Raw genomic sequence first — 22,428 nt, forward strand, 5'->3', positions numbered from 1 at the left:
TCAAAAAAAAGTGACAACAGTAACTTCTCTTTATTTGTATACATATATTTATAAGGCTGTATCTTATGGTCTGCACTTTATTTAGCCTGCTCTGTGTTTTGTCTCTCTCTGGCTCTTTGCCCACACAGCTGCCCTTGTGCATGGCATTGTCTGAATTCTTTCACCTATACCTTTTCTAACAACTTCAGCAGTTACGCTATGTAGGATTCGCTGCACAGCTTTCTTAATATAATATCCCTCCCTGGTGTTTGCCTTCAGTTGCTGATCATCTATTTAGGTTCTAGACCACTTGTTTGTTGTTATTTGTGAAGCTCAAACAAGCTTGACTGCTGATCTCTTATTCTGTAAATGGCCTCATGAAAAGGAAATAGCTCAGTAGCGTGAAAGCAGCATCTATTGAAATGCCATTTACACTGGCAAATCCATTCTTTGTGTTATGGCATATAAATCAGTTAAATATGAGTTCAGATAAATATTTTTGAGTCTCAATTTCTTCTCCTTAATATCTACAAACAAATATTTCTGTATCTGTTTGCTTTGAGAGAGCATTTGTCATGTTATAACATATTAAAACTATTTCAGAACTAGATGTAAGGGCTGTAGTTTTTCACCTCTCTGTGTAATCTTGGGCAAACCAGTCTTTGAGTTCTTTTGTTTTCCTCCCATCAGATCAGTTCCCCCACCAACCATATATTTTGACACATTATGGTGAGGATTACTAACTGTTAAGCATTTGAAATACTTTGTGGGTGACTCACAATGTGCATTGTTTCTGGCCATTGGTGATGTGCCTCTTTAGCTTTACTGCATAAAAGTATTTTGATGATGCGTTCCTGTGATGCACAAACAGAGTAAACCTTCTGCACCTTTAGTTGCATTGTAGGATGGAAGGAAGAGTGCTGAGAAGGATGGCAGGAAGGCTGAGAGAGGCAGCTTCCTTGTGTTATGGCAGATCTTTTTTGTCTCCATTCAAATCCCACCTCTTCTTGGCATACTGTCTGTTCCGGCATTGTAGCAACTTATTGAAGGGGTTAGGAGGACAAGTCGTAGAAACAGAGCAATGAGGTGTCATTGACTGATGAGTTTGCTAATTTTCATCCATTTCCATAGGACCTCTGTAGATAGATGAAGGTATTAGTAGCTTACAGATGCTAGGTATGAACGCTACCCCCAACAGTGGCAGACAGTAGGTGCATATTTTTTGCCACAAGTTTTGAGTTTAAGGATTCTTCTGTTTCATGATCAGAAGGTGGGAAGAAATTTACTTCTTATTCTCTCAAAGCAAATATGAAAGAAGATGTAACCCTAGTAAATGATTTATTGAAGCAGCGTTATAGTTGTAAGGAAGTATGTTGAAATAATGGTTCTTTCTTTCAAACCTGTTTTAGACTGGGCCAGAGTATGGTCAAGGAATGAATCCCATCAGTCGTCTGGCTCAGATCCAACAGGCCAAAAAGGAGAAGGAGCCAGAGTATATTCTTCTTTCAGAGAGAGGAATGCCTCGTCGTCGAGAGTTTGTTATGCAGGTATCATCTGCTGTTATGTTAAAGATAATGCCCTTGCCACGTTATGTTCAAACTCAAGCAAAATAGTGTCATAATATGAAGCAGATCCCTCTGTGTTTAGTTTTTTGCTTTATGGTCAGTTATACAAGAAGAGTGTGAAATACAGTAACAGAAGGCTAGTTTGAACTTTCTTCTTGGTGAAACAAATGGTAGTTGGAAATAGGTTAAATGGCTTCTAGGTTCTTTTCTTCTGGAGATTTTGGATTTTTTATACTCTTCTTATTTTTATTTCACCCTATGTTTTCTGTCTTTATCCGTGAGGTTACTCTTAGTTCACGATTTATTTACTTCTACTGGTCTTTTTGAAAAATATGTTTTTGCTATTGTTGATCAGAGGATTGCAATCCAAACAAATATTGTGAAATAGGGTTATGAATACCTCCATCTTACCAAGCATTTTAAAGAAAGTGTTGTAAATCTTATAAGAACTCCTTTCAGATTTTCAGTGTCTGTGTGATTTTGTTCATATCTGAAATACCACACAAAGTCTTCCGTCGTGTATTTAAGCCTGTCTGGTTAAAGGCTCTGGACCTAATGCAGAAACAGTAGATGGTTATTATTTCTTTAGGCTTTAAATTAAGAACATTCGCAAAGAATTGGTGTAACTGTGATATTTTGTTAGCTAGCACAGCAGCAGGTTAAGGAGGTTTAAGAATGGGAAAGTATTCTTTTCTCTTGTGTTTTTTGACTTAGGGGTGATTTTGTGCTGGACAGTTCAGAACAGCATGCCTAAACATGTTTTGACTCGCTGTCTACCAACCACACCAATCCATCATTTCTGATCCCAAGCAGAATTTATGATGCTCCAGCACCTTCTTTTCCAGAAAATTATTATGTTTTCACTTAAAGGTTTAAGTCCCTCCTTCATGTCTATCAGATAGGCTAGCAATCTTCATTTCCTTGGACTTCGGTGGACTTTCATGATGATTTATTATTTTTACTCTCTGAAGCAAAAGCAGATATTAGGTTCCTTTTGTTGCAGAATCTGATTTATGAGTATAAAATTGGATTTCAAACTTTTTATGCTACGTGAAAGTATTTGAAAAAGAATGATTCTATCACAGACCATCAGTTTTCTCTTACTTAGATCTCCGTAGGAGTGTCCACAGTTAGAGATGGTTGTGTGAGTCATCAGAAGAGGACTGCATTATTAGAAAGATGGGCTGAGAATTTGGTTTACCATTGGAGGAGTCTCAATAATGGCAAAATATTTGGTTTGAAGTAAAAAAAAAAAAAATCTTAAAAGCAGTGAATATGTAGGATATTCCCTTGCTTTGGAAGGCTTGTGAAAGAAAGAGTCAAAGAAAGTCTATGTACCAGTTGCTTTAGTATGTTTATTTTTAAACACTTTAGCCCTATTTTTACCCCTTTGTGGTATTTTCACACTAAAATCATACTGCTGTTTCTCCTGCCTTCAGGAAGACTCAGTGGATTCATTATGACATGCAAAAAAACTTATCAGAATAAAAAGCCTTTGTATAAACTACTTAAACAATGTTTTCATTTAATTTAATTGAATGTGGAAGTAAAATATCCAGAGATAATACGTTCATTTTTATCTGTCACACAAAGAGCAAGTTTAGATGTGATGAAATGGATCCAATTACTTGTCCTAACCACTAGATAAACAGAAGAAAACCTCTGATGACATTAGTTGGTGTTCTGTTCCCAAAGTTAATTTCAGAAGGCTCTTTCTCTTTGTAGTCAGACCTTTAATCCTTGATAGAGGTTATAATAATAGCTAAACCAGTTTTACAGGTCTGAGAAATAGCAACACGATTTATTGTGAGCTATGTTATAAATTATCATTTTGCCTTGTCCCATTAAAGTCTCTCAGTTTTATTGCGTGTAAACTTGTAGCAGATTGGCTGTTTTCTAATTGCAGAACTGCATAGAAGATAAGACTTTTGTTTCAAGATCATTAATATTTCTGTTTTAGGCAGCTGAATCTTTTTGTTTAATTACAGATTTAATTTGAAGACATGTCTGTGACCATGATTATTTATTTACAACCTCTTCTTTGTAGTTAGAATTAATACATATTTGAGTAAAGAAATAAGAACACTTTTAAGGAAATATCTGTGATAATTTGAGGAACATGATTAATTATTTAATAACATAAATTACTAAATAACTTGTATTGTTTCTTTAACAATTGTATGCCTGTTTTAACAATTTTTTTAAAGCTCATTCCAGACTGCTTTGACCTCTAAGGTTTCTTTTATTCAAATTGCCTTGGCTATTTTATTTTATTTTGGTTTCCATGCTTTTGAAACCATACACTATTTTTAGAGGTAATTTGCCAAATTAAATGACTTAATGGACAGAGTGAAATGTAGCTATCAGCAACCTATGTATGTTACACAAGTGAACAGCAATGACAGTTCTAATATCACAGACCAGGCACATACAGCTTCAGTAGTTTAAGAACAGTGCCAAACAGTACCAAACCCAAGGTATTTGTGAGAGCCTCATTCTTTGTGTGTCTGTTGTCTGTAATTTGTCTTTATTTTGAGATTTTTAACTTCTAGTTTCATGAAAGGTATCTCATTTATCAGAAACCCTTTAAGCACTAGAGGCTACAGGTTCAACAAGGAGCTTTCTTTCCAAAGATTATTTTGATAAAATCTTGTCAGGTGCAGAAAAGAAAGCAGCCCCCATGTTCCTCACAGTAAGCCAAAATGGGAGGAATGTGAACATGAGTTTCATCTTCCTTTAGAAACCACTTTCATGTGACTCTCCAGGTCATTGTTTGTCTCTCCATTGTTCTGAGATACTGCCGGAATGATGCTGGGGAGCCACTGCAGACAACTCTCCTACAAGGAAGAGGAAGTCCAGACCCTGTAGCGTTTCCCACGCTAAGAAAGAGGGGGGGAGCAAGAGTGGGGGAGATGTTCAGCAGGGAAAATGGGATTGGCACAGAGACTAATGGGAGAGAGAGACAACGGTGTATGCCCTGAGAAACAGAAAGATGTAGCTCTTTGGTGAGGGTTTACGGACATTCTGAATAATCTATACAAGCTTTTCTGTGTGAAATGGTGTTGTAGTCTCCTTCTGCTCTGTTCTTACTTTTCCAAGATTGTATCTTCATCAAAGAGCTGAAGGTTGTTGGCAGGTCAGCAAGATTATTATGTGCTGATATTAAGAAGTCTTGCATTTATCATAGTTATGATCAATGTTTTCTTTTTAAGGTAAAAGTAGGCAATGAGATTACTACTGGAACAGGCCCAAACAAGAAAATAGCTAAAAGAAATGCAGCAGAAGCAATGTTGCTACAGCTGGGTTACAAAGCCTCTACTCCTCTTCAAGACCAGCCAGAAAAGGTGAGAACCAGTTGTTGATGACCACATTTTACCCTTGTCTAGATTTTTTAGCTGTGTCGGCTAATCACTTTGTAAGAACAGAAGCTTAAACTTGTGCACTCCCTGTTTTAGGACGTTGTCTGTCAGAGATCAGCCTTGGTTTAGCTACAGCTAGTAGTCAGTGCAGCCTCTCTTCCTGTAGGAGTAATTAAGAACAGAAATGTAGCTCCAGAGGATAGTATGTGTGCAAAAGCGTACGTCTTAGTGATATACAAGTACGCGGTACTCTAAACAGAGTATGTGGAGGCTAGTTGGTGTTCCTACTGAGAACACGCTGTGCAGCCATGGACATTTTACAAAAGGCTTAGCATAGTGTCAAATAATAATTCATTTTCATCAGAATGCTGAGACTTTCCTGTTGTAGAAGATATTTGCTACCAGTTTCAACTGCCAACATGCTTTCTACCAGTTTCACTGCCAATTTGGCCAAAAGGCTTTTTGAAAAACAAAGGAAAACAGAAAAGTTAACTTGTTTTTCTAATTGGAAAGCATAGGTTTTAATTTTTGGATTTCAAATTGGCTGAACTGTTTTTATTCAGTGATTTTCAGAGATAAAGCCTGACAAAAATCAGCCCACAACACAGTTATGTTGGAGAGCTCTACACAGTGGAAACTTGTGGTTACATTGAAATTGAGTGGCTAAAAGGAGGTGCTGCTGCTTTTTTTGCCTGTGCTTATTCAACTATTGCTTACAAGTGCATCTTCTTTAAAAAAACAGGTTTCATTACATACTTGGAGATGTAGGTATCATAGGATTGATAGAATAACATACAGTGGCCTAGTATTGTTCTGAACATGATGAGCAAATATGATACTGTATCCAAAAAATGTGAGCTACTCAAATTCTATGTAGTGGGAGTATTTAAGATCATAGACAAATTTTTATAGCTTTGTTGGGGTTAAGGACATAAAATATCTAGAACATCTGGCTTTATCTTCTGTATATAACAGACTGAACATATTTAAAGCAGATACACAAGTTAGTTTTTGTAGATAAAACCACTTTAATTCTCAAACTAAACTTTGCTGGAGAAGAGGGGAAATAGCCCTTAGATCTCTACCAATTTACACACTGCAAAATTCCTTCCATATAAATTGCACAATAAAGATGTACCATTAGATGCTTCCTGTTTCTCTCTTTGAATGCAAAATAAGGCCCAGTGTAGATTAGCTGGCATATTAGGTTGGTATCTGCATGGACAATTCACTTGTGTCAATTTTGATTCTTTTAAAAAAAGGAAACTTTTCTTTCCTCTGCCTCAGCCCTTCCCCGAGTCCTTTCATCCCTGTCCTTCTCCCTTAAAAAAAAGGCAAAACCGAGTTTAGTGCTTTTCCTTAACACTGCTGCATAAAATGTGACTGTAGTCCTTTTTTTAATGAAGATGTAAGAGTGTTACAAGATGCATGCATGGTGCTGATGGCAGCACATGTATACAGGTAATCAAGGTAACATAAAAAAAGTAAAGGCTCTGCTCTTTTCTGAGGTAATCCAGTTCCTGGAAGAAATCGGTAATGGTTGTGCAGAGGCCTCAGGAGAGCAATTTGAAAGAGCCCTGGGACACCTTTTGCAGCTATCTGAATTTTAGCTCTGTGGATCAGAATAGAGAGTCGATGTCTTCATTTTTTTCACATTTCCATCTTTTCATTTCTTCTTGTGACTTTTATTCTCTTAGAGAAAAGAAAACCAGAGTAGATTGCATTCATGTATTCATGAATTCGTGCAGCACTGAGGATAACTTGCTGATAGATGCATTTTTGTTAAATTCCCCATTATGATCAAGTTAATATTGACAAGTTAATATTGACAGTAAAAGAGAGTAGTGAGGAGAGTTGGAAATGTTGTTCTCATGTTGGAGCACCATGCTCCTGCTGATTTTCAGGTCATACTACGGGTGCACAACGTGGATTCATGACAAAACCATGCTGTTGTAACAGACAGCAGTAAGTGCAAACGTATTTATTGATTTTGTTTTGCTTATTCATTTGAAAGACTGTCATCTTCCGTGTTTCCCAATAGGCATACTCTCTGCTTCATAATATGGATAAAAGGAGTTACGTAAAATTAAAGTGCATGGAAGTCTGTGATCAGTTTGAGAGCCACGTGTAATATCTATCCCTCCTTTCCAGTAAATATCTCCCATTGTTATTGAATGTTGCCTAGACTGTAAGCACATTGGGATGTACATGATGAGGAAAGGAGGGAAACAGTCATTGGAATAGCTACTTTCTAGTGTGCTCATTCCCAAGGAAAACATATCATCTAGTAGTCTTCATTACAACATGATAGTAATCTAAATAGCCTTAATGCAACCTCTGAGACAGAGGCAGATTTTGGCTGCCTGATCCTTCTTCATTTCCCTTCAACTTACCAATCAGTCCTGTCTTCCAGAGCAAACGATTACAACTTATGTCATGTCATATGGACTGCTTGCTGTAAGGTATTCTGTTTGCATGTAAAATCCCAGTGAAATCTGAAAAGGATAATATGTTTCATGTTCACTGACTTCCTTGTCAATAGCTCCTAGCTCATGAGCAAGCTTGAGCTTGTTTATCTAGAAGACTATCTTATTTACAGTGTAGACTTCAGGAATGGCCTCATTTTGGACTTCTTTATTAATTACTCCACTTCTCTTTTTCAGAGTAGTGACTGGTGTTAAATGTAATAAAATTAATTTGAACACAATTAACTTCTTCAGAAAAGTCTATATAATAAAATAATGGAAAACTGCATTCTTTTTTTGCTTCTACTTCAGTGACTAAATGGATTCTTAGCAAGTAAATATTTTAAAATTACACCCAAAGTACTTTGTAGTGTTTATGCATTCTTTCATAAGCAGATATTAGTATCTTCTTGGTTTAGAATGTAATTTCTCTGTTGTCTGTGTATGTTTTCAGCTGAGAGCTGCTTTTAAGGCTGATTTGGTAACAATATTGAGTTGAACCTAATCCTTGGGGAAACATTTATATTTCAGTGTTAGGCAATAGTTGTTAATGTTTATTCATGAAGGGTACATTCCTCGAATAACCTATTCTAGAAAAAATTAAGATATGTTAGCAAAGTTTTGTGAGCAGATGTGGCAATCCCAAGTCATCCTTTTTAGAATCTTTCAACTAAATTTATAAACATGAATGTTCTGTTTGAGGAGTAATTTGTCCTTTACCTATTTGTCTTTTTCTACCTGTTGCAGCTTGCAGAAAACAAGAGTTGGAATGGCCAAAATGTTGGGTTTCCTGAGCCAACAAGTAACAGTAAGTATCACTTTCTAAATTTATATTTCTACTTACTAATCTATCTTTGCAGGATTTGGATTATTTGAAACAGTTGAAAAGCTTTCTGTAAGTATTTTAGGGTTTTTATTGCAATTAGGTGAATTAACTTGAGTGTCCTCTGAGTGATTATAGGTATGAGTGAGTACAGGACCACGGAGGTTTTTATTTATACATTGAATCATTGAATTCTTCAGGTTTAAGGGATTTCAGGAGAAGATCTAAAGTGCCTCCTCAGTGTAGTGCCAGTACAGAGTTCAGACAAGTTTACTTATGTCATTTTTCCAGTTCTCCAGGGACGGAGATTCCGCAGCTCCTCCGGCCAGCCTGTTCCAATGCTTAATTATCTTCACATTGATTTTTTTTTTCCTTCTATCACAGTTAGAACATCTCCTGTTTGTTTATAACTATCATCTTCTGTTCTGCTACATACCTCAGTAATGTGCCTGGCTCCATCCTTTTGGCAACCTCTTCTTAGGTTTTGGAGCACTGCTCTTAGGCCTCCCAGATCCTACCATTGTCCTCTAAGCCTGATCATCCAAGCAGGTTTTCCTCATCTAGTAATTTATCTACCTCGACTCTTAACATCACAGGTTGAATATAGAGATGCTATGGGAGACGTGGGTGTCAAAAGCCTTGCTAAAGCCAGGGTAAATGGCATCTACTGCTCTCCCTTTATTCGTGAATCTGATCGTTTTATCACAAAAGGCAATCAGATTGTTGATCCTTGGTAAATATATGCCTATTGTCCCCAATGGCTTTTTTCTCCTCTGTGTCCACAAAGGGCTCCAAGAGGACTTACTGCATGATTTTGCCAGGAACTGCAGTGAGGCTGAACAGCCTGCCTTTTTTGATGGTGATGATGATGACAACAATGACTTTCTCCATGCATTGGAGACCTCTCCTGATCTCTGTGACTTTTTGAAGATCATAGAGAGTGGCCTCACAACTGCATAACTATTTGACTCAGCATCCTAAGATATGTGCCATTTAGTCCAATGGACCTCTGTGGGCTGAAAATTTCTCAAGAGATCCCTGACTCTGGTCAGGTTCTGCTACTGGTAGTTTCTCTTTTCCTTGAGTCATGTCCATAGACATAGAGGCCTGAGAGGCCTTGTTGGTGAAGAATGACTTCAGTCACACTGCAACATGTAATGAATAGGACAGACCTTTGTGACTTTACAACTAGTTTTTGCTCTTCAGAGTGGTAAAGAAAATAAATTTCTTCTTTCTTTTTCATGAGCCTTGGATTCTTCTTTACAACTGTGCTTAGTTTTGAACTTCCTAAGAGTTCCAAACATTATCTCTCCCAACTAAGGATTGTACTAGAGACAAACACACATATGAGCTACCTTCAGGTTTTTTCCCATATACATATGAAGGATATGGTCTTAAAAGCAGGTTTTAAGGGGTTTCAGTAGCGTTCCGGTAGATATGGACCTCTAACTACAAGAAAGACATTGAGCTGCTAGTGTGTGCAAAGAATGGCAGTGAAGCTGGTGAAGGGTCTGGAGCACAGGTCTTATGAGGAGCAGCTGAGGTAGCTGGGGTACTTCAGTCCGGAGAAAAGGAGGTTGAGGGAAGACCTTATTGTTCTTTATGACTACCTGAAAGGAGGCTGTGGCAACGTGGGCATTGGTCTTTTCTCCCAAGTCACAAGCGACAGGATGAGAAAAAATGGCCTCAAATTGTGCCAGGGGAGGTTTAAACTAGATATTTCTGTGACGGCTTATGCTATTGTGTTTCCCCAAAAGGAAAGTTTCTACAGGATATAAGTCTTCTTGCTAGTTGCTTCCTTCCAGCCCTATCATTGATCCCCATCGATATTTCTAGATGATTTGTATTTGCATTGTCAAAACATCTAAGGACGTGGCCTGTGAGACAGCTTCAGATGTTAAGATATTGGAGTGCTGGACAGCAGAATAAGACCTTAAGTTTTTCCCTCCTATCCTTGCAGTGTCTTGTAGCAAAGATATTTATAAATGGACACCACAATCATCTGTTACACCAACAGGAAAAACAGTCCCTTTCACAAGTTTCATCTGGCAAGAAAACTTTGGCAATCATGCATGTAAACCCAAATCTAGAAGGAGAACACAAATGCAAATTAACTTGACAGAGACAAGATCAACAGAGATTGTATTTTCAACTCATGCTGACCAAAGAACTTATTTTTCACAGACTGACCTGCTCACAGAAGGTGAGCATAGTACAGCACCAGGTTTTTGTTCTGGGATGCTTTTTCAATGCATGACGAATGTTTCTAGATACCATCATATCTATTCTTCTGATCTCGAAGTAAATTGGAGATTAAAGGAAATGTAGCTATTGTGTCAATTGGCATAGAGCATTTACTTCTGGTGATGCTGTTCAGAGAGTGCTGTGCTTAAGCCCTTAACATTTTTTGATGGTTCCATTCTAGGAGGAACATTAATAATAACCTGCTAACTAAAAGGCATCATTTTTTATTTCTGAGGGACTGTACTATCCTTTTGCAAAATAGGAAGTGTTTGAACCCAAAGTGCTGTCAGCAGACATATATATTTTTATATTTAACTCTTCACCCCATAAAGGGCTTTTCTCTTGTAGGATATTTCCTTTAAATTTTACAGCTTAACTTTGATCTCCATATAAAAGCGTAAGACAATGAATATGTTACAGTTCTGTAGAGGACAGGAGAAGAATCTTTCTTCACCTTTCGGTATTATCCAGGACTCACAGAAGATGGAGAAATGCATTTTTCTTCTCTAAGTGTGTTAACGTGGTATCACCTTTGGCTGAATGAATTGCTAATAGGTCATCTTTTTTAGTTTCTCATTGAAATTTCTCTTGGTATTTCTAAACTATAATGGCCTTTCTGATAGAATTATGAATGTGCTGTATTAATTAGCACCCTTATTAAAGTATATTCTAATACAGAAAACCACTGTTGTAGTTTCTATACTGCATATCTTTCAATGTATAAATATCACATCGTTTATTTGTAATGTATAGGAAGGGACCACAAATTCACAGATAAAAAAATGTACAGAACACTTTTGTATGTTATTTTGGTAACCATTAAGTTCAGTTGATAACCTTCTTAGTGAATGGCTCTATAAAGGGGCCTGGTTTTCAGCATGACTGAGGTCAGGGAATTGCTCCATTTGGAGAAGATCTACATAGTATCCCTTAATATTTCTCACCAGATTTCCATAAACAGGATTAATTGTTGAAATGCTGTGCTAATATTCAGAGGGGGGTGATCTGCCAGTACACCTTTACTGATGAGCAGCTTGCCTGCTCTGCTTCTGGTAGAATATTATGTGTTAGTTTGCCACATACAGAATGCGTAAAAAATACTGAAGAACTACTATTAAGAGTTTCCCCTGTGCACAGTTTTAGTCTTCTCCTGAGCCCCAGAGTCCAAGTAAATTCAGAACTGTATAGTCAAGGAGAATTGAGGAAATGTGAAGTATCTTCTGCTTTTGAATTAAAAAAAAAAAAAAAATCACTTGGATGCATGATCTCTCATGCACCTGGCAAGTGCAGGTTTTTTTTAAAGCAGTTCCAAACAAATTCCACTGTTTGAGATCAAAAATGTCACATTCTTTCAGGTGTGAATGTGCCAGTTCGTATTTAAGAATGACAGTTGTTGTTAAGTGAATCTGTTCTTGCAGTGTCATCATTATTCTGCAAATGGAGCAGTTTCCTCCCTTCTATACCCTTGCTTATAAGAGAAATGTACAGTTTGCATTTGTTGTTACCCTAAAACATAACTTTCAGCGGTCTTGAAAATCTGAGGCTCTGAGATTGCTACATCTACTGTTTGGCAGCTCTTATTCACATCTCCAGTAATTTTATTCCAGGAAAACAATTCTGTCCTGTTAGGACAGTCTATTCTGCATCCGTTCCCTTTTGCAGGCAGATACTCTGTGTGCATAATACACTGTGTTTTCGTCTGAAACTGTGAAATAAAAATTGGAACACTTGCATGGAGTTGTATACTTTAGTACAACAAAACCCAAAATCATAACAGATGCATTTTTTAGTAAAGCTGAAGAACAGATTTTGTTGTACCATTATTATGTAGTTTGTTTTTGCTGAGAAATACCCTACAGTCCATATCCTCCTACATACTCTATGCATTTTTAGTATTTCCTATTAACTTCTCGTGTTTGCTTTATCATTTTAATTTTGCAGCTATCCCTGCAGCTCTCTCTTGTGTTCCTCTGCTCCCTGTAAATCATCTTCCTGCAGGTTTACTTCTTTACCTTTCCTCTTCATTTCACAATCTTAACGATGAAACAAGCTGTTTGTTTCATTGCTTGGGATATCTTAGACATTTTTCACACATGAATTAGCAAGAACATTGAATGAGGTTTTTCCCTGATGCTTCTGGAAGAGATACTGGGGCACTGTGGGCAGACCACAAGCCTTTGCAGCCCATACAGGAGATGTTTACTGTCAACAGAATGCTTGTTTATGTCTCTGGATTTGAGTTAAGCAGTTATCAACAAAAACAAAACATAAAATAAGTACACAATCCTAATACAAAGTGCGTTTTCTTGGGAATATATTTTAGGTTTGTATTTCTAGATGGGGTAATCACAAACATCATACAGCATGTGTTCTAGGAGAAGCTGTAGAAGAGCTGTGAAGAACAAAGTACATAAAACAAAAAAGTGACAGCATTTTTATATATCATAACTCTAAAAAGGAAGATATTACCCTAACTGTTTTCATATGTTCCCCACCCTTAATTTTCTATTATATAGTTTTTCTTTACCTATTTCCAGCAATTTTGGGAGTCAAAAGTAAGTATTGAAAAACTGCTACTAAAAAAAATTACATTCGGAGCTATCCTACCTCTCCATAAAGGACAGGCACTTTGTTTTTCTTGCCTAACATTTTGTTACTAGAGTTTTGTGCATGACTTTACAGTCTTTGTTCTTCGGAGCACATCTGCTCCTGCTGTTTGTTCACCACCTGAAATCATAACCATTTGTTTGTGACATCACAATTAGTTACTGTGAAGATGATTAGATTGTCACCAACAGATGATTATGATTTCAGATGGTAAATGAGCAGCAGGAGCAGATGATCTCCTAAGGAACAAAGATACTTGATCTCATGCAATTGTTCTCAGTAAAATAAAAGCAATGAGGAAAAGCAAACAGATATTCAAAAGAGTTTCTTAAATCTATGATGAAGATATTTTAGTATTTTTCCATAAGTAGTATCTATTCTAGTATTTTTAAAAATCTAATTAAGTAATAAGAGATGGAGAATGTAAGGCATATTAAAAATACAACAATATCATAGTATAGTTAGGGTTGGAAGGGGCCTTAAAGATCACGTAGTTCCAACCCCCCTGCCATGGACAGGGACATCCCACTAAATCAGACTGCCCAACGTCCCATCCAGCCTGGCCTTGAACACCTCCAGGGACGGAGCATCCAGAACCTCGCTGGGCAACCTGTGCCAGTGTCTCACCACTGGCATGGTGAAGAAATTCTTCCTAATGTCCAGTCTAAATCTGCCCCTTTCCAGTTTATACCCATTCTTCCTGGCACTATCCTCAAAAGCCTTTACAAATAGCCCCTCTCCAGCTTTTCTGTAGGCCCCCTTCAGGTACTGGAAGGTCTCTATAAGATCTCCTCTGAGCCTTCTCTTCTCCAGGCTGAACAGGCCCAACTTTCTCAGCCTGTACTTGTATGGAAGGTGTTCCAGCCCTCCGATCATCTTTGTAGCCCTCCTCTGGACCCGTTCCAAGAGCTCCATATCCTTCTTATGTTGAGGATTCCAGAACTGGACACAGTATTCCAGATGAGGTCTCACAAGAGAGGAATAGAAGGGCAGAATCACTTCCCTGGACATGCTGGCCACACTTCTTTTGATGCAGCCCAGGATACAGTTGGCCTTCTGTGCTGTGAGCGCACACTGCCAGCTCATGTCGAGCTTCTCATCGACCAGCACCCCCAAGTCCTTCTCTGCAGGGCAGCTCTCAAGCACATCATCCCCCATCGTGTACTGAAAATGGAGATTGCCCTGACCCAGGTGCAGGACCTTACGCTTGGCCTTGTTGAATCTCATGGTGTTCTCCGAGGCCCACCTCTCCAGCCTGTCCAGGTCCCTCTGGATGACATCCTGTTGTTCCGGTGTGGCAACTACACCACTCAGCTTGGTGTCATCCACAGACTTGCTGAGGGTGCACTCAATCTCGCTGTCAATGTTATTGATAAAGATATTGAACAGCACCGGTCCCAGTACGGACCCCTAGGGGACACCTCTGTCACGAATCTCCATCTGGACTTTGAGCCATTGACCACTACTTTTTTAATAACACCATCCAACCAGTTTCTTGTCCACCTTACCATCCACCCATCTTTCTCCAGTTTAGAGAGGAGGATGTTGTGGGGGACTGTAAAAATATATAGTATTACTGTAAGTCCTAACTGTATGATTACCTTCAAATTCTTACGTAGATGTTTCTTCACCATTTTTGGAGTGACTCCCCCCCAACAAATCATATTTTTATGAAATTTTTTTTATACTAATAAATCTTCATTTTGGAGGAATCAAAATTTATGTGAGCTTTGTAGTTCTGGCCCTCGCTAGTATGTTATAGTCCTCTACATGTTTATTTTTCAACTGGGGCTTTTGATGAAGTCTTCCAGTAGTTGATTTAATGCACCTGTATTTCTGTGAACAGTACCTGAAGTCTACAATTTGGGAATAAAATTTTTGTTTTGTATTTCAGGCACTTTTACTTGGAATTTATGTGTTGTATTTTACTGAAATATTTGATTCTTCTTAGTGTATTTCAAAGGTCATGTGCAGTGGATTGTATGGATTTTTGCTCACCAAGTACTGTTGCTGGACTTCACTTTTGAATTGCTTCCCAACTTACTAAACTTCATCAATTATAATACATCGCTTCTAGCAGTTTGATATATCACTAAACGTTTGTTGAATTACTTGTCATTCTGAATAGAAAGCATAGTACAAGGGGTTGACAACAGCGCTTATTTGATGAAGCACAATCTCCAGAACTGTAGTTTTGCATGTTTGGTTTGTGTTTTTTCTGTTAAAACTTGTTTGGGTTTTTTTTTTTTTTAACCAAACAAATTGTCAGGTGAACATTATATCATCACTGTGTGTTTCAGTGAGGAGTTCCATCAGCTGAGACCCTTATCTACACTCTGTATGTCTCATGACCTTGGCTAGAGTAGCTTACAGCAGTTGTTTATGTTTAAATAGCACCTTGCCCCTTTAGCTGCTGAGTTGATGTGCTAATTAAAGAAAAGAAAAAAAGATTTCATACCATCTTCTAGCATGGTGCTGAGATAAAAAAGAGAACAATTTTCTTTCTAACTGAATACACAGGAAAATTAAATTTAGAAGCAGAGGAAGTTTGTCCAGTTTTCTTTTTTGCCTCAGTTATTTAAGCAAGGAAATCTATTCTGTGTTTGGCATTATTAATAATTAACGTGTTATTTTTCAGTTTCATCCAGCAATGAAATAATTTATCCTGAAAATTAGCAATTAAATAAAACCGGTTTATTTTTTTAAATAGTTGATAAAATTTCTAAAACATGTATTATTAAAACCCACCTAATATTAACAAAACAGGGAAGGGAGTGTAGTTATTTTCCTTGCTTTTTTGAGAACTAGTGGCAAGATCCAAATTAGCATTTTTATGTATAAGTAGGATTTAGGCACAACTCAGGTGCGTGAGACCACAGCTGTGGTTGATCCTCCTTTCCTCACATTTCCCCTTTTGAGACAGTTGGTTAGGTGCTTGAAGTACTGCAAGTTTTCCATTTTGAGATGTGATGCTTTCTTTGCTGAGTTTAGAGCATAATGTGTATTTCTGAAGTACCTAGTGTTTTACATGCTTCCAGAAAGTTGAGACACTTAGATTCAATGTCCTTCTTCACCAGGATGAGTGCACTCCTGGGTTGCAGGGTAATGGGGACGATGGCAGCTGCCTTTTGGCGTTGTGTTTCTAATATCATTATGGTTTGCAGATAGAAAATAAAAAGTCAGGTGCTGTCAAAATGCAGGAAGTCCACAGAGAAGGAGGATCTATAGGAATCATGACTTCATAGTCTGTCTGTTGATTAAAGCACTTGTGAGTGAAGATGCAGATATGTATTCTGGTGTTCCCTGGTTAGTTTACAGATACTATATTCTGCATATTTTAGGTACAGGTTAAAATAAAAGTGTTGCAAGCATACTGCTGCCTGATTCTTGAGTAGTACGAGTTATGCATATGTAAGAAACATATACTTGTGCTGTGAGGCTTGTGGTTTGGATGCACTCGGGCTGAGAAGAAATCCAAGTCAGCTTGCTGGGAGATGGTTTAACAGTTAAGTTCTTGGTGTATAAGATGTTTAGAGAGGGAACAGCCACCATGACAGTAGGTAGCCAGCTCTGTGGGTAGAGGTAATTCAGAGAAATTCTGCTTTTGTTTTTCCCGGTCCCCTGAAATTTCTATATGAATTACATTTGCTGAAGGTTGCTAGTCTATGCCTTTGGAAAAAACTGCATGTGAAATAGCAATACAGAGCTCTTTTCTGACCTTAACTCTCAAATTCAAATTTAATAATCTAATTGTGCAAATTATCTGCCTCTGGATTTCTGTCTTCGGCCAAGCAAATAGAGTACTATCACAAAATTAACCTCAATACTGTGTTTCTCTACATACTTTCACTTTTCTTAAGTCTTTTCTGCTTTTCCTACTCCCTTCCCTCAACCTGGAATACACCGTGTACCTCACCTTTAGCGTAGAATAATAATGTCCTCGAAGAATTGAATTGCTTGAACTGAGGCCTTGTTACTGTCAGAACCAAGGCTTAAGTCTGCATTCTCTCCTCCATCCTCCTTTCTTTACATCAAACACCCTGTGACTTCCACTCCTCCACCACTTTCTCCTCTCATTTCATCTTCGCTCATACCTATGCTGTGCTTATTGATATCCCCCTTGACCTTCTTAGCTTCAGCAACCTCTCTGTCCTTGTCTAGTAGACTAGCTCATTCTTTCATCTCTTCTACGTGTGAGTCATGCCTTTGTTTTCATCATCACAATTCTCATTCCTCTCTTAATCTGTTAGGGAATAGTCTTGCCTGCACAGGTCACCTCTGGTTGCACATAGGCACTCTCCTAATTGCTTTACTCCCTCAAAAATCACTTTTTCGCACCTTTTACGAGCACCTTGATTTGCCAGCTCACTAGCTTGATTTGCTGCTGCTGCTCTAAATTTGCTTGACTGATAAGAACACTGTCCTTTCGTCTGCATTTAGATTGGTTCTTTTCAGAACCCGCTTCATCTTAATCTTAGGTCACCTGCTACACTGATATATTGTGATGCAGAAATTATCATGTAAAAATAGCGGTGAAGATGTTTCGTCTGTCTGTTGGAATATTTCGTAGGCTGTCCAGTAGAAATTCCTCACTGCAAACATGAAGTCTTATTTTCAACAAAGTCTGATGTTCCCAAGTAGGAGTAAACCTGTGGGAGATTTCAAAGGACTTTCCTCACCTGAGTGAAATACTGAATGTTAGAGAAATGTATACAATTTCAGTCTCCTGTGATATGGCAGTTTCCCTTTTGACTGTACAGAAAATCTTCCAGTGAAATTAAGGATATCAAGACTTGACTTTGTGAACAATTAAATAGTATTTAATTCACACTTACAGTTATTTTAAGGTCAGATAAACTTGTATTTTAATGAGTGACTCTATATACCGTCAGTTTGAGGTCATGTAGATGAGATCTTTTGATTCAAGGACATTGTGTAATGACAAAACTTTTTTCATGTCTGCATATTGCAGTAGCTGGTGACTTAGAAATACCACAGATAGTTACGTGAAGTAGGTAATGATTGCATCTTCATATCTCAAGCCAACATTGTGTGTAGACTATTTACTGAGAACATAATAGCCATACTATTTCCCTACTGAATTGTTTGACATTTCCTGAGTTCCTACTGTGGTAATAAAACAAAATTTGAAAATATTCTAGTATATAAATAGATGTTCACAGTGAATGGAGTATAAAATTATAATTTCTTTTTATGATAATATTTACATTTTTCAGTCTTGTTATTGAAATAGTTACTTGGTTTTATAAATTCTCTTTTTTTCTCTCGGTGAATTTGTAGTGGGCCATATTTTAGGGCATGTTGAGAACCTGCCAGGTCTATGGAGGAATTATTATATGTGAAAGTCCTCCATTTCTTTTAAGGTTTTTCTATTTTAACTTACGTAATAATGAAGCCAGGAGTAGATCTGGGTCTAGCTTTTCCTATTTAATGCCTTACTTACCACAAGATTTTGCCATGTATTTTAAACAGCACAATATAGGAAGGCTTTTATTCAATGTGACTACAGGTAACATAATTGGAAAGAAAGCTTTTTGATTATTATCTTTTGGGTATTTTATTCATTTATGAAAATACTGATTACTTCTTTATGAACAATCTTTTGTTCATCCTGTAATGGGTTATTTCAAATATCAGGGTGGTAAACTTAATTTGAAAGCTTGTCATGTACAGAGTTATAGCATAGTTTACTGATGTAAACCATGTAATCTTATGTAATTACACAAGACCTGAAAGTTCTCCTTCATGCCAGTATCCCATATCACTGGCTGTAGTGCACGAGCTTCGGGCGTGTCAGGGTAAGTCATACACCACCTGACACTGCTTCTGACACACCAACAAGTCTAGTTTTTATGTAGGACAGGTGGGAGCCTAGGGGGAAATTTGTAGTTCTCTGAAAAAGAATAAGGTTGTGGTTTAGACCAAGTATACGGAGTGTTCATGAAACACGAAAAATCCATGTGTGACCTCAAGCCAGGAGAAGTCATTGTGTGAAGGCAGAGGAAGAGTATCACTACGGAGTTGATCAAGTCAGAATAGAGAGAAAATTAGCACCGATACATGTATAAACAGATTTACAATACAAACCTGATTCTGTAGGTCATCTTTTGGATGATAAATTTATGTTTTGGATGATAAATTGATAAATTTGGATGATAAATTTGAATAATAAAATAGAAATGTCAGCTTTTCATGTTATCTGATCTTCCTGACAGAAATAGAAAATTGAAAATGCGACACCAGTGATACCACTATAGACATTAAGTAACATTACAAGTGTGCAGGGAACGCTGTCATCACTCTGAATTTTTCTTAACTTAGTAGCCCACCTCTGTGGGGTATGTTATCACTGTCCCTCTATCAGCAAATCCCAGTGTTATTACTTTGTGGCTCATTTGGTGATATTGTCAGTGGTTATCGTTCCTCACCCCATTCCCCCACATGGAAAGTCCCTCCAATGGTTAGTTTTGTTTTCTGTGAATTCCAGCATGAGTGAAGGTCCAGAACAGCGGAGGACTCTTTTGTAAAAAGGTCCTCCTGTCTTCCTAGCCAAAGCGATCCTATAGGTTAGGAATAAAAGTAACATCACTCCAACAGGGTTTTGTAGACTGCCGCTACTGCTGCTGCTACCAAAGGAAGTGGAATCAAAGCAATGAGATTACACTTGAAAGGGAGGGCTTGTGAAGGATATTTGTGCCATTTTGAGTCTTAGTTGTACATTTGCCTTGGAGTACAAACTGTTCTGCAGTTGTCTAATATGTGATAGCAAAAGTAGACAACAGAAGTTCAAGACATTTAGTCTTAGGTAAGAGAGGTCTTTGGCGTGTTCAGACTTCAGAAGAGTGTGAGAGACTGGTAACAATTACCGCCAAGGATGAGTAAGGCATGTTTTTCAAATGTTAGTGATTACACTGCATAGCTAGCCAGCATATTTTTTGTAGCACGTTTACCCACAGGTTTAAATAATACATACAGAAATTATTTTAATGTGTTTCATGAATGTGCCTCTAAGTTAATATCCAGCAGAAGGTGCAATGTTGTTGGTCTAAATGGTAGTATTATAGATCCTGTAACTTCTAATAATTACAGTGCTACCTTTGGAGAATGGTGAAGTTAGTATCAGATAAATGTTTAGTGGACACAAAAATCTTAATATTTTTAGCTGAAAGACTTAACGAAAATATGAAAATATCCACTTAGAGGTGTTCTCCTGCAATACATACAGGTTTTAGAGGGCAGTATTTCTTTCTCCGGTGTTTTTTATTAAAATCCTTGTTTGAAGACTAATTAAGATAATTTCTGAAGAGTTCTTTTGTATACTTACTCTTCTGTTGATGTCATACTCTGCCATGTGTTAACATCTTCACTCCTGTTCTAAAGTGTTATATATATATGCATTCTTCTACAATTCAACAGAGATGAAGTAATGATACTATAAACTATCCTCAATAATATATTAAAAATAGATAAAGAATCACATTTAATATGTGCTTGATAGTGGTTTTCAAGAGACCAAGTTTTTATTTACTTTTTACAACAAGTTTGTAAGAAACTTCGAGAAACATAGGACCTGAATATAAGAAGTTAATATCTTGCAGCTATATTAATATAATGTCTGGAACATTACATTACTTTGTTTTGAGATATAATCAATGACAGTAATATAATATCTGCCTCTCAGAGCCAATGTATGATTTAAATTAATTATTGCTTATAAAGCACTTTGAAGTCTTTAGCAGAAAGGTGTTGCATAAGTGTAAAATTACTATTATTAATTTAACATCACCATTAGGGTAAAGTCAGTACTTTAGGAGCATTTGCTATGATCTGCTCAATATCTTTTTATTCATTATATGCTGCATATTAGTTATTTTAACATTTAGAAAGCTTAGTAATCTGGAAGTGTTCCAAACCATTGTTCAAGGCAGCAGTTAGATATTTGGGTGGATCATGTAAAAACAGTCAAATGGCTGAGAAAGCATGTAAAATGTTTGTTTTAAGTACTATTACATCAATGGAGGAGACATCTGTAGCACTGGACTTTGTTTTAAACTTCTTTAAACTTTTTTTAAGTTAATGTTGTACCATGTTTTTTCCAAACTGTGTTTGGGGGATCTAATATCAGATTATTTCCAAATAAGTGCATTGTTTTACCTTTTGTTCAATTTTCATTTCTATTTCTCAAATATTTGTAGGAAATCAGATTTACTGTGGGCAGGTCTGAGGAGGTGGTAAATGCCTGCCACTCAATGTTATTGCTCTTGTTTGGTTTTGTAAACTAATGTCAACTATCAATATCTGTGTCATCTATTTTCATTTTCATTCATGTTATCTCTTGCATAAGACTATTAAAAAATATGAGCAGTGATCAGCCTTGGAGGTTTATATCTTCAGAAAAATGGCATAGAATTACTTGTATCAAATAGTGATTTTTGCACTATAAAATCATTGGCATATTTACACAGTTGTTGTTATCTCTAAGGTTATATTCTAAATTGGCTCACATAGAGAAAAAGAAATTTTAGGGACCCCGTCTTCTACATTTCCCAGCAGCATTGTCTTGACTTTGTGCCTAGCTCTGGAGTTCAATACAGGATATGCTGGCTTTGAACCAGTTGTTAACACTGAGTAAAATACCACTGGCATTAGAGGTTAGAATCTAAATAGGTTCCCTATTCCCACAAAGGTAGTGGAGAGAGCAGTCAGGTGAATAACAGATATGTCTTTGTGAGTGGTATAAGCTCATGCTCTAACTCTCTGAAAGCAATATTAATTTAAGAGCCAAATGTATGAGTAAATCGATTAAAAGATTTCACCTGTAAGCAGTTTGCTGAGTCAGCAGTGAGGAAGTGAAGTTTTCACTACGTAGTTGAAAATGTGGATATTAATTACTGGTAATATTCTTTGACTCTTCTTGAGGGACACATTTTATTTAAAAATACTCCTTGCACTACTAGGATTAGAGGAATCCTATCTGGGAAACTCGAAATTAATTTTCTTCTCCTCTTTGAATTTATGCTATATTCTGAGATGAATTTAATACGTACTGCAGATAAATTAAGTATTGAACCCTTGATTTCTCTTGGGGTTAGTGAATTAGTTAACAAACAGGTTTATCATCCCTAGAATGAAATGCCATATGGCTTAGGTTCACCCATGCTGTTTTCAGATACATGGTAGAAGACTGAAGTATGCTCTTAATATGAAATTACACAATTTGAGCTCATTTTTTGATTTATTAATAACAAGAAAGAGGTTTTCACACTATATCAGCAAACTGCATACTCATGTTTCCAACAAATGCTTTATTATATATTAAAATTAGCAAACTTCAGCCTAATTCTGGACGTTTCCATGTATAGCAA

The 22,428-nt window shown here is 37.1% G+C and overlaps 1 protein-coding gene across 7 annotated transcripts in view; it reads left to right on the forward strand.

The window, feature by feature from the left end:
- The window catches only part of STAU2 (staufen double-stranded RNA binding protein 2), a 165,101-nt gene that overhangs the window by 61,188 nt on the left and 81,485 nt on the right, over positions 1-22,428 (forward strand). For all 7 annotated transcript variants that reach the window (XM_054060482.1, XM_054060484.1, XM_054060481.1 and 4 more), the window contains 3 exons: positions 1,389-1,526; positions 4,757-4,888; positions 8,116-8,176. In XM_054060482.1, the coding sequence (XP_053916457.1) occupies positions 1,389-1,526; positions 4,757-4,888; positions 8,116-8,176 (331 nt within the window). The remainder of the gene's footprint in view (positions 1-1,388; positions 1,527-4,756; positions 4,889-8,115; positions 8,177-22,428) is intronic.

Source organism: Cuculus canorus, chromosome 2 (assembly GCF_017976375.1).
Source record: "Cuculus canorus isolate bCucCan1 chromosome 2, bCucCan1.pri, whole genome shotgun sequence".
Lineage (NCBI taxonomy): Eukaryota > Metazoa > Chordata > Aves > Cuculiformes > Cuculidae > Cuculus > Cuculus canorus.